Source organism: Lepisma saccharinum, chromosome 1, assembly GCF_977018435.1.
Source record: "Lepisma saccharinum chromosome 1, izLepSacc3.1, whole genome shotgun sequence".
Lineage (NCBI taxonomy): Eukaryota > Metazoa > Arthropoda > Insecta > Zygentoma > Lepismatidae > Lepisma > Lepisma saccharinum.
Window position 1 is genome coordinate 172,620,908 of NC_139229.1, and position 13,381 is coordinate 172,634,288.

A 13,381-nucleotide genomic window follows, 5' to 3' on the forward strand; every position below is an offset into this window, starting at 1 on the left:
TAAAAAGAATATGCATTATGAAGATTATTTACATGCTCCCTCCCCCCTCCTTCATTTTTAAACCTCAGAAGTTCAAAGCGCACAATCATGGAGCCACTCATGGTATTCTGCAAACTCCTGCATTGGAAATGTTATATATTATAAACATTTCGATAGTTATTAATTACTTAAATCTTACCGTATTTACGCATGTATAATGCACACCCTGGTTTTTGATGTGGAAAACTGGCACAAAATTATATCTCGTATATAATGCATGGTATAATCCAGGTTCAAGAAATGGCTTTCTTAGTTGTAGGTCGTAAAGCTGTTGCTATGCAGATCAAAAGTGAATGACATCACACCTATTGAATGAGTCATGTGTTGCTATGTGGACCAAGAGGAGAATATCCTCTTGTGTAAACAATAAGTCTCCAACCCATGCCACCTCCCCCATCTCCCTCCACTATGATTAGCATTCCAAAGCTTACACTCTTTAACCACCTTATTTATTCTGTAATACTAGAAAGCAAGATCAAAATTACATTATGGATTTGCAGTGCTCAGGAAGTTATTTTCTATTATTTCTCGCCCAAGAAATGCTGGTCATACACATCCTATGTGACTGAAGGAGGTTGCTTGAATTCTGCAAGAACAGCACTGCTTGTCTTGTCATTGCAGAACAGTACATTACAAAGTGAAAAATTGTGGAAAATTGCCTTTAACATGTTATACATTGTGGTGCTCATTTCCCCTTTCCTTTTTTTTTTTTTTTTTTAAATGTATGTATTTTCCATGACTCGCGTAACATTTATAACGGGCACATTCAGGACCCTTAAACTAGCAGATAGCAGCACAAGATTTCTTCCATTAAGGCATTTACACACTCCATATGTGTCATATTATTGGCCAGTAATACATTTTAATTATTATTTTATTTTTCCTTATATTTTCTTTCATCCAAAGTACCCTAAAAATCAGATTGTTCCTTCATTTTGTGATGAGCTTATTTCAATTGTATTGCACATTAGTGTCGCTATCCTGAATGTAATACTGTTGCCATATTCAGAAACTGCATAATTAAGCTTTACAACGATATATAACATGATAGGGTTCTGTAAACATGAAAAATCAATGCAAGTGTCACAAAATCATGGAATGGCCCTGTACGGTTTCAAGTTGACTGTCCAAATTATTCCATGTATAATACGCACCAGTTTTTTGGGAGCAAAAAAAATGGAAAAAAGTGCACATTATACATGAGTAAATACGGTAATAGTGTCAATAGACCAGTGGTCTGAACAAAAGTACCAAAGTGTAAGTGTAGAGGTTGATTTTCGTACCTATTTTTTCATTAAAAATGTTGGGGTGAACCCTGGGATTGGCTTCGTGGTTTAGCAATTGACCATTGGCTCTGAATGCCAGATATCTGGGATCAGATCCTAGTAGAGCCTCAAATTGTCATCAGCTTTTCAATAAATTGGTATTATGAAAATAATATGACCTTTTTTTATTTACATTGAGTATATTTATTTTAAAATCTATTTTTCCATCACTGTTGATTTAATTAATCTCTTAAGTATCACTTGTCCATAATGTAGACCTGCACCATGTGATAGCATTTAACATGTCATATCTCCAGCCAGTTGTGTTATCCATGACCCTCCAATTGCTACTCATTGAAAATGAAGATCCCATGTCTTATCCCATTAATGCCAAAACATTACAAGTATTTTTGAAAGTTATTTTTTGTCATAGTTGAGGTCCAAATAAGGTGAATAAAGCAATTTTTTGTTGATTACCTTCATAGCAATCTGGCAGATTTTCCTGCCATCATGCATTTAAGATAATGATTTCAATTAACTTTCATTTTTGTTAGTATTTTGTGTGTATACAGCCACTTGAAAACAATTTTTTTAAGACCTTGTTGTCTACAGCATAACCCATTTGTTGGATACAGGTAGAGATATGAAAATGTTCAATAATTGTAAAAAGTTTCTCTTGAAATATGTGTCTTTTTAGAAACTTATTTAACACATACTTCAACAGAAAGCAGATTTTTCAATCAATCTCTCAAGCATCAATCAAAATCAACAAATGCCCAATTTCTTTTGAGTGTGCCAAGCCTTGAAGCACTCAGGATGTAGAGCAGATTCACATAACCACAATTGTATGTAGTACAACCTGAACATTTCTTGTGTATTGAGTTAGATTTATTGCTCTTCACAATCCAATGTCCAGTGTTATATTGGAGTGCATGATGTATCTTTTTCTCAAAAATGGTGACCTTGTAACTCTTCTTGATACTCCAAACTGCTTGATGCATTGTAGAACAGTCTCTAATAATCTGCAGGAGAGGTATTCTTTGTTTCAAACAATGTAGGTGCCATGCATTCACAGCTGACACCCTTATTGCCCAAGCAAAGAAAGGCCACCACTACTTTTCTGGTCCTGTAGGTGGCAACAAAGTGGTCCTTGCAGTGGACTCCCTGCCCCCCTTCCTCATGTGTTCATTGTAGACCATTTTGCCCTTTTTACTCAGTCTGTTTGCTCTTTGAATTTGATTTGTTTTGATTTTTTATTGCTGGTCAATGATTTGTTATCCCTCCACGTTACCAGAATAATATCTTCTGCACACACAGATTCCATTTCTTTTCTTTCCCATCTTTCCTTGATGCTAATGATGCGGACTGCAAATGATTTTCTCATCAAAGTTCCTGAACCAGCAATGTCTCCAATAAAAAGGTATGCGTGCAAAAATACTAGATGTTATCCAGCTCTTGCTTGACATTTTTCAATAATACCAAAACTACATCAACTTCCTGACCAAAACCCATTGCATTCAGATCCATATGACTACCTCAGAGTAGTTCAGAGTGCGAAATATACCCTTCCGAAGTAGCCAAACACCACAGTTTGAAACCAAAACTAATTGACTTTCATGAATAAATTGCTTTGTGGAATACCGTCCATAGTAGGGAATCAAACTCTCAACAACACTGAGATATTCAGGGATTTCCATTTGCATGCGAGTGACATCCTGTCGAGTATGAATGATTTATTTTACAACATGTTGCTCAAGAGTGGTCTTACATCATGATTACCTGCAAATTTCAAGGTGGTGTTAATCCAATAGAGCCAATACACAACCAAATTTCCTCACAAAGATTGATACACTGCTTTTTTTAGGAGCATTATGCTTCTTTATTTTTTCCCCAGGAAGTATTTAACTATTTTCAACATGACTTTGCATGATTGTAGGAACATTACAATACTACATATTATATTTTTCATTCAACTTGATTTTTGTGGCGACCTACCGAGTAAGTTTGTTAAAAATCAAATTTATTATAACTTTCATTATTGGGGAAAACTATGGACAAAATACACTTCTGTTCAGAAAACTGTCATTCAGCACAAAGATGAAACCAACTTTACACCTCTACAACAATTGATGCTCTGCTAATCATTATTATTATTATTTTGTGCATAGCCACACATTTGAAAAGCATACACCTGGAAATTTCCATCCTCAAAAGTTTAATACAAGCATTCAGAAAACAAGTGTGGGAGTAAGATTTTTGAAATGAGCTGGAGGTAGAAAAATCAAGGAGCACCTCACTTAAATTATTTGATATTTAGTGATGTAATACGTTGACCTGGTCTACTAAGCACAATCTTTTTTCCATTTGTAGACATTCTGGCCCTTGCAAGCAGCATCCAGGAATTGAGTTGGGCATCCAGGCGAGCTCGTACAGCTATGTGGTGCGCTCTGATTTGCACCATCCTTTTCCCGTTTGAGTCCACTTTGACATTGCCATTGACCAGTACTGAGGAGAATGGTAGCTGCGAGGCTGCACCATCTACCACTCAGCAAAATCTCAATCATGCAAGTACATCATCTACGTCTGGCCAGAATTCCACTGCAGATGATGACCCTCCAGAGTCCAATAAGAATAAGGCTGCCGAAAAGTAAAACAGGAGATATGTTATTGCTGCCGTATCTACCTGGTTGTAAATCTTTTTTTAAGTATATTTGAAAGGCTGTTTTTTTTTTATTACAAGAGTATATCCTTCTTATACACATACCACAATAGTAAGAAACTGTCACAAGTAGTTATTATAGTCTGTTTCTTTTTTTTAATTAAAATATAACCATTTCACACAAAGAAATGTGCATACTTTGATATGGGTGAGAAATATAACTCATGATGTGCAGGTTCTATTTATATTTTGAGTGCAGCAATAAGAAATTAATGATAGTCTGCTTACAGTAGAACAGACCCTCACCTCTTTGTGTCATCATGTGCACAGTGATGTTTATGACTTTGTAATCCAAATATTAATAATAGCTAGAGCTGTTCCTTTGGTTATAGTTTAGAAGCAATGCTAAGAGTTCATAGACTAATAGATATACCTAAGGAGGTGGATAGATTTTAGACTATTAATTTGGTGAGAGGTTATGTTTGTATTTCTTGAAAGTGGTTTTTATGTGCCTCAATGTTACTAGTCACTTTCAATGTTTTACTTAGGTTGATGCCTAGGGTTTCTGGCCTGTAAGTAGGTGGTAGTGAGGTTTCTTACCTGACAAATATTCAGGTATTTTTATAGATGTAAAATTGCAGCAGCAGTGAAGAGAGTAAGTTTGGCTAGAATGATTGGAAGCAAGTTATTTTCATTCGTGCAGTTATTTTATTATACAAGGCCAAAGTATTGCCAAAGGTTGGCTCACTCGATGTTGTACGATGCTCTCTTTACTATTTCATACTAAATGTATGTATATTGTAGTTCTGTGTGGCCTTCTTAAAAATTAACATTCTTTCTTACATATTTTCTCAGTGTTGGAAGAGAATACCTACTTACGTGTCCAATGGTGTGTACAGTCAAAATTTGACTGAAATGTGTGCGATTTTTTTAAAATTGCACTGCAAATAAGAGTGATCACTCAGATGTACCTTCTTCACTCTAATATTGAAGAACAGACAAGAATTATTATTTACCAGAAAGGCAACAGGTTTTGACATCTGTATTCATACGGTTCATTTCAGTATTAAGAAAAATATTATGAACAAACTTTGTGCTAAAAATGTGATAAAGAATGGAGAAATTAATTTATTAATTTTTTTAGGTGAAAAATTGCTTTTGGAAAGTTAATAATGTTCAGGCAGTATTTCTTTAAAACCAAGCAAAAATTTACAAGTAATCTGTTTTTGAGTGTATGATTGAAATCAGTATTAATCTTAGACTAAAGAAAGCTGGTTTGATATTAATTGAAGAAGGTTCATCCTGAATCTGTTTGGTTGTGGTGCTTTTTTTCTTCCGGTGTTAACAGACATTCTGGACTGTGATATTAATGAGCCAATGTAACTACTAAGATAGCAAATCTTTGTACTTTCCAAATGAAACGATACTTATGTCTGTTAGTGATGTTAGAATAATGCTAGTTATGAAACACTAGGGGACAATCCTTATTTAATGCATGTGATAACTTTGAAGACCAAGTTTAAAGAAATTAGTATAGTGAAACCATAAGTTCTTTTGCATGGTCTGCTTACATAATAAATGTAAAACATTTGTAATTCCTTGGTGAATATTTAGAATTTGGTTGTTATTCTTAAAAAATAATCTCAACACCATGACAGTGTAGCTGTAATAACTATTGCCATATTGTGAATGTAGTTATATACATATAGATATATATATATGTTAATACAAACATACTAATTTGGCTGTATAATCATATTTTGGTACTATCTAGCCAATAGCATAACCTAGTAATAAAATTTCTAAGGGAAACTTTCAACACATGAACTCTTGGCCATGGAAATAGCTGAATTATTGGTGTTGTGGGCTGTAACTATAATTAAATATGAATCGATTTCTCATAAAACATACATATACATATGTGCTTCCCAGAAGGACTTTGTGCATTATTTATCCAACATGTATGTAATGCATTATTTGTCAATTGGCTTACTGTTGTGTGTGATCATAAAACTTATTTCTTTCCTTCTCACCACACACTGTTCAGTTATAGTTGGAGATTTTGGATGTGCAGGGGGTTTTGGGAACAATTATACTAGCATGCAGGCATAATGGTAAGGGTTATGTGATGGCAATAGTTGCAATGAAATGTTGGTGCTCTTGTTTGTCAACAGTTTTACTGTACCACTAGTACTCAGGGATTAGTACCTGTATGTTTAGAACTTCATAGAAGTGAAGCAGTGTGTACTGTCTTCTTGTTTTTAATGTCCATTGTGAAAGGGATACTGTTGTTTTCTTGTGGGTAGTAATCTAATGTTTTCCTTAGTACTGAAAAATCTTAGTATTGTAACAAATAGGCACTTGAAATATGTATGTTTTTATTTTATTTTATTGTTAATACAATTATTTATTCTGCTACAGTAATTCAACACATGCAATAATTATTTTTCTTGTCTTGTATGCTCAATCCAATGCCTTCTTTCCAAAAGTTGAATTGCATGAAATTTTCAATGCAAATAAGATACTTTCTCTGTGTGCGTATATGCATGCGAGTGTGTGAATGTCCATGTATTCTAGGCAAATGCCAAGTGTAATGTTAAATTGTAATACCAGTGTGTTCTGCAATTATATTCATAGAATTTTGACAATTTTTCATTCTCGTTAATGCATTCTTTTGATGACAAAATAATTGATTGGTTTCCAGTTTTCTCTTAAGAAACTGTATAATTTGACATCTAGATCTAAATGTTGCAAACCCTAATGTAATGTTCAACTGTTTTAGATAAAGTATATTTTAACAACTTCAAAAGTTGCATTGATATGTCAGTGACTGAATACTGGAGTAAAAGTTTGTCTGGTTGACTAGAAACAATTTATTATTAGATAAGACACATTGTCCATGTTGTGGATTCATGTTTATCTGTGTAGTATAAACTTGCCGTTTTTGCAGCTGTGATTGTGATTGCTTTGTGAACTTGATATTGTGATATTGTATGCAACAGTGATACAACGGCAAACATTGACAAGTTCCCAAAACTTGGTTAGCTGGTTATGATTCAGATTGTGTCCCTTTTACGTATATCAGATTTGGGATGCAGCTGTAATAGTTATGGGAACAGAAATGTAAGTTATTTATAAGTGCACGAAATTGATTTTCTCTTCATTTTTTTTTTTTTTTTTTTTTTTTTTTTTAATGTTTTAAACATGCCCTTACTTTCTACTTATGCATATAACTTGTTTTTAAATGCCATAAATGAATTGCATAATTTTGTAAATGTGGCCTTTGTATCTGCCAGTAATTATCACAAAGAAAATTGCAATAACTTGACTGCTTTCTACAAGCTCACTAAATTTTGTTGTTCTGATGTTAATCGTAACTTGTAAGCTATTTATTCTTTCCTTTCATTTTGAAGTATCCCAATACTCTTTTTTTCCATGACCAAAGGTTCAAAATATTCATGACTGTTTTATGAAATAATTATATATATATATATATGTATCTATATGGTTTGTGATACATGCATGGTTGCTTGCTTATAAAGAAATTAGTTTTTACCTTGTAAACTTAGTAATTATTTATCATAAGATATTTAGAATAGAAAGATGTCTTAATGCTTCCAACAAACTCTATGTGCAACTAGTTTTATATTTTCAATTGTAATCCCATCATTCCTAACTAAGAAGCAGGCAATTTGTCATGTTGAATGTATGATTATATGAACTAAATGTCCTGTGATTTGTTGCTAAGCAAAAATAGAAATTGACAGTATACTCTTTTGTTAGTGTAGTGCGTACAATTGAAAGTTCATGCTAATCTCATTTTTGACTATTTTCTACACTATAATTTGTTTGTGTTTTTAATTATTTATTTATAGCATTAAGTTCAAAGGTATATTTATTCCTCTGCTAAAGCATCTTACAACTTCTTCTGCATAGCTGTTTGATTGCCAGTGACTTTTTATTTTGTTGATTGCATGTAGTGAAATATTTATTTTCCCTTTTGTTGTTTATAGTTACCATTTCATATTTTAATAATGTGGTGCAAGAGATATATATATATATAGAAAGGAAAGCTTTGTGATTGGTGTTAAGGTTGTGATTCAATAAAGAATAGAGCAAGGCATGTGAGAATCACATGTCTTAATTTCTTAACTCAAATTTTTGCAGAAACTCTGGCTTCATGAGTGTTTAGTATGTATGTTTTTGTATTACTGCCAGATGTTGTGCCTCTACTTCAGAGTCCTAGATTTATAGATATCATCGTATAGTTAGACTATAATGTGTTTCATCAATGTGCATCGCAATAAGTGCCCCTAATATGTACATATTAAACCATTGTTGGTGCCTGTCTACCTAGTTTTTAACACAATTGGTTATGCAATGGGAGTCTTCATTTGATGAGGGAGTGTGTGTTGGTGTTCTTGCATGTGCTTTTACCATGTGCAATGCAAAATATCATGTGGGTGTTTTAGTTTGCATTATAGAAAAGTTAGGCATGCTTTTTTTTTTTAAAAAAAAATGTATGTATTAATGGGTCTAAAGTGTGATAGTTTTGAAATAGTGTATATTGTTCTTCCAATTTAGCTAAATTCTGGATAGTGTTAGTTACTTAAAAAAAGATAGAGGCTGTGACCCAAATTTTATCCTGTATAACAAAAAAGTAACTTTCAGGATTATGGTGGGTCAGTTGCTCTTTATCTAGGTTCGATATACTTCTCTTGGTATATCTTCAAAAAAACATTTTTTTTACTGAAAGTGTAATGGTAGGTAGGCACCTTATTTTTTTTAGAAAGTCCCCTTTTTTTTTTGCTTCAACCTAGTGTGTGTGACACACCTAAAAAAATCCCTATTGCACTCGCACAATCTTTAATCAATGAAACTTTATGGGCTGTGGTAGATATAACTGGGAGTGATAACACTTTTCATAGACAAATTGAAGTGTGCATAGATAAGTGTAGCATGATCAATGTAGCAATGATTATAAACATTAAGTGCTCAGAATATTATTAAGAGTACATCTGAGGTAGTTTCTGTAATAGTATTTGTTTTTAATTTCTAATATACTGTTGCCCAAATTGCTGTGTTTGAAGTAACATGTATCTTGTGATAATGCTGCTAGCAATGAGAATGTAACAATGAATTATGACATTGAAGTCCATTGTTCGGTGGAATGTGCATTTTGTTGCAATAATATTGATGAAATGCAGTATAGGTAAAAGCAAATCATTTGAAAAGTTTACCTTTATAAGGATCAACATATTTTCATTAATGGCTATTAACATTTTTTAAAATGCAATGTAATAGCATTTTTTTTTCTCTCTCGGTTGCATATTCTTATAAGAAAATAAAGTACTCATCCACAGCCTGACATATCGGGACTTCCAAGAGCTTATTTCAAGTTAATGGTGTTATAACTTGTTAGTGGAAAAGGTGTTTTCTAGTGTGTAGTAGGTCTGTAGAGTACAAATTTGCCCCTTTGTGTGCCCTACAAGTTCATAAAATAAGAAATTGGAATTAGTCTATCAAGAGTGTACTCCTCCAGGATAACATAATGTTGCAGGCCAAACTGCTAAAGTACCGAGGCACAGTAAGAATAGCATGGGGTATTTATTAAAAAAAAATAAACTTTATCTGGTAATTCATATGTTTTATTAGCAATTCTGTGATTTGAGAAAGAATGTCCTTTTTGATGGGCAATATTAATAGTACAAAATAAGCAAAATGACAAACTTTAAATATACAATTGCCTTCAATTCCAACTCTAATAAAAGCGTAACACTATCAATATTAGTATTATTTTGTTTTAAGCCAAATAAACAAGATTTGTGCTAAATTCAAATTTGACCCGAGTGAAAATATATGCCAAACTTTCATTAGATTGTATGAAACAGTTTGCTTTCAGAACTGCATTTCTTGATCAATTCTGAGCGTCTATGCAACAGTGTCAAATAAGGTAAATGTCTGAATTGAAAGAAATTCTTTGGAGGGGGATGAAGTATTTAAAGCAGAAATATAAAGCAAAATTGTTCTTTCAGTCTCAATTTATTGTTTCAGGTTATTTTTAACTAAAATCCTGAAGTAAGATAAAAACGTAAATGCTAAAAGAATAACCTGTAAAATTTGTGTTCATGTCATGGAGGAAATACACTCGCAGACTCCGTGGTCTAAAATTAATTGCACAAACTTTCACAGTTAGTCACAGAGACACATATCTCGCAGAATAAGAGAAACTTAGTGTGCAATAGACTGGAAATGGCATGGTTGTGCCATTGCAGATATTTGTTTTTAATACTTCTGTAGTGTTGAATGTTTATATGAATTGTTTAAAGCACATTGAGTGTTTATAGGTACACATTACAGTATCTCTGGTAGATGTTTTTCAGATGGCTGTGTGATATTTATGTATAAGCAAAGCTTTGCGAACAATCAGTAGTTGCTGGTGTGATGTAGTGCAGCTCAGGAATGGTGAATTCAATGTTTATCATATCAAAAGCGAATTTTTACCTCACAATGTACCAATGCGATAAGAACCAGTCCCTTTTTCTGTATTCTTCAAAGGTACATAACCTCCACATGCTATGTTATGCACAAAATGTGTAGACTAAACACAACCATGCAGTTTTGAAAGATTTTGCAGCGATATTCAGAATTTTAGCAATTTAGCAAGTCTGTTCAGAAATGCAATACAAAGTGAAAGTTTGTGCTAACCTGTAGCAGGTGTTTTCATATTTCTGATGTGACTTTTTTTGGTGGAAAGAAATCAGAATTCTAGCATTTTCATAGGTGTATTTACTGTTGCCATAAAATATGAGCAACAGAATGTGCTCATTTTTATTAATGTATTTGGAATAATGTTGTGGAATTTTCTTAGGAAAGAAAAATAGAATAACTGGACTTTTTGCTTGCCATCAGAATCGCTTTAAAATGAACACAAAATTTAATTTGTATTTCATATTCTATATACATAAAAGTACTTTCTGCATATACTGCACAATATCTAAGTTGTTTAACTAAAATATATAACCATGCTTTAGAAAAGTTCAGATATATATATATTTGATTTTTTGTTTTTGTTAATGTTTCTATTCTAAATTGTACTTTAAAATTCCATGTGCAATGTTCTTTGATGGGTTAACAATTAATGGTGTGTAAGACTGCATTCATGTTATTTGCTGTAGGTGATTTTTTTTAATGTGTCAACACATTCAATTTGTGTTTTATTGTAACTTTTCTTTATATGACTTTACCTCTTTCAAAGCAAGAATACAAAATTGCCTATGGATTGTAGCGAATATGTACAATCTAGATTAACAGCGTAATCAAACTACTACTACTTAAATAATTCATTATACTATATTGTGAAGTTTGGAATGTAGCGAATGTATTTTATTTTTTTAAGTGGTGCAGGAATAGTATATGTATTCCGGTTAAAAGCACATGATTTATTTAATGGGTTCAGCATAATTGGCTTAGATATTCAGGTTTGGCCACCTCTTAGAAAACATTTAAAAATATTTTCCTTGCCTTTTGGGACCTAGGGGCATTAAACATAGTTTTGAAGAGAACAAAAGTAGGCAGCGTTTGCTTACATTTTCTGCATTGTGGTTTTCATGTTTGTAATACTAATGAACCTTGACAATGCATTTGTGCAATGTTTTAAAAGTGTCCTTTCTGTGTGGAAAATTTAAAAATAAATACCCAACAAGAATGAATACTTGTTTTAATTGTATTTTTTAAAATTATTCATGTATATTTCTTTTGTAGAAAGGATCCCAACAGGAATACAGGTAGTCTAAATTCAGTCACCCCTATTCTAATGTATTACCACTGGAAAACTAGTGTCTGCATTTATAAGAATTAATCTGCAACTAAGGGCAACTTTCCACATTTATCGAAAAAGAATCTGTTCCCTTCAATATTTGTACCTATTGTGGCTTGGCCATTTTGCACAGTTGATAGTTTTAAGCAAGTTACAGGGTGACAAGAAATAACCCGTACAAAGTTTGGTGTATCCTGCCAAGAATGTAGTGTACCGTAGCCAAATAATTGTTGTGTTATTGGATTCTCCATAGTCTTTTGTAACTGTACCTGTTGTTTCGGCTTCATAACGATTACTTTCTTTGTGTTTCAAAATGTCAACCAAACGCAGTGCAATTTTGGAACTGTGGCGTCAAGGAAAGCGTCAATGTGAACTTGTTCGTTTGCTGAGTGTTCCAAAAATGACAGTCTCAGACGCAGTTCGGCGATTCAAGGAGCTCGGCCATGAAGGCGACCGTCCCCGAAGAGGAAGAAACCCTACCGTCAACACGTCCCAGAACCGCAAGATCATCAAAAAGAGAGTTCAGCGAAATCCGAGGGTCTCCATGAGAAAAGTCGCCCGTGAGATCGGGATCAACTGCGAATTGGCGTGGCAAATGGCGAAAAAGAACCTCAACCTCAAGGCGTACAAGCTCCAAAAAGTTCAGCTTCTCACGGACGAAAACAAGCGCCTGTCACTCAAAAGATGCCGCCTTCTGAAGCACCGGGCCGCAGGTCAGCGATGGGAGCGCATTCTCTTCAGAGACGAGAAGCTGTTCACTGTGAAGCAGGCGCACAACCACCAAAACGACAGTACCTGGTCTGCAGAGGCACCTGCTACCTCAGCAATCGTCGAACACTGCCAAAATCCGCAGTCGGTCATGGTGTGGGGCGGAAATTGCGCAAGCGTCAAGACGCACCTGGTTTTCGTGGATCAAGGGGTCAAAATCAACCAAGAAGTGTACCACCGTGACATTCTCGAGAACGTCGTCCTTCTGTGGGCCCAGCAGCACTTCGGCGATAAACAATGGACATTCTAGCAAGACTCCGCTCCGGCCCACAGGGCGAAAATGACGCGAGCGTGGTGCAGAACCCATTTTCCGGACTTCATCGCATCGATGGAATGGCCACCCTACTTGCCGGATCCCAACCCAATGGACTACAGTGTCTGGTCGATTTTGGAGGCCAGGGTATGTGCTAAACGCCACCACAGTTTGGAGTCGCTGAAGCAATCGCTGCGTCATGAGTGGAACCGATTGTCGCCCGAGGACCTGCGACCCATCGCCAAAAATTTCAAAGCCCGTTTGGACCTCTGGACCTCTGTATCGCCGCCCAGGGAGGCCACTTTGAAACCGACAGAACGTCCTGTTCCTAAGGTCATTGTTCTTCAGTGTTGTTTTGCTCAATTGTTTCGGTTTAATAAATTTATGATCACAAACATTAGTACGGGTTATTTCTTGTCACACTGTATTTGCAGCATGTCTGGAGTGTGCCGTCAAAGGAATATGTGTTGAAGCACACTAATTGTTTTCAATAAATGTGGTGAGTTACTCTCATGATTCATCATAGTAACCCCACATAGAGTAGCAACTAATTTAAATAGTGTGGATCATAATGTAGA

General features: G+C 34.5%; 2 protein-coding genes across 4 annotated transcripts in view; both read left to right on the forward strand.

Moving 5' to 3' along the window:
• Positions 1-11,675, forward strand: part of LOC146004063 (uncharacterized) — a 55,125-nt gene extending 43,450 nt beyond the window's left edge. For all 3 annotated transcript variants that reach the window (XM_083142691.1, XM_083142699.1, XM_083142682.1), the window contains exon 12: positions 3,675-11,675. In XM_083142691.1, the coding sequence (XP_082998817.1) occupies positions 3,675-3,955 (281 nt within the window). In that variant the 3' untranslated portion in view covers positions 3,956-11,675. The remainder of the gene's footprint in view (positions 1-3,674) is intronic.
• Positions 11,676-12,095: 420 nt separating this feature from the next.
• Positions 12,096-12,800, forward strand: LOC145987159 (uncharacterized). The gene has a single exon (XM_083121670.1). The coding sequence runs from the start codon at positions 12,096-12,098 to the stop codon at positions 12,798-12,800; it is 705 nt and encodes a 234-aa protein (XP_082977796.1).
• The last annotated feature ends 581 nt before the right edge of the window (positions 12,801-13,381 follow it).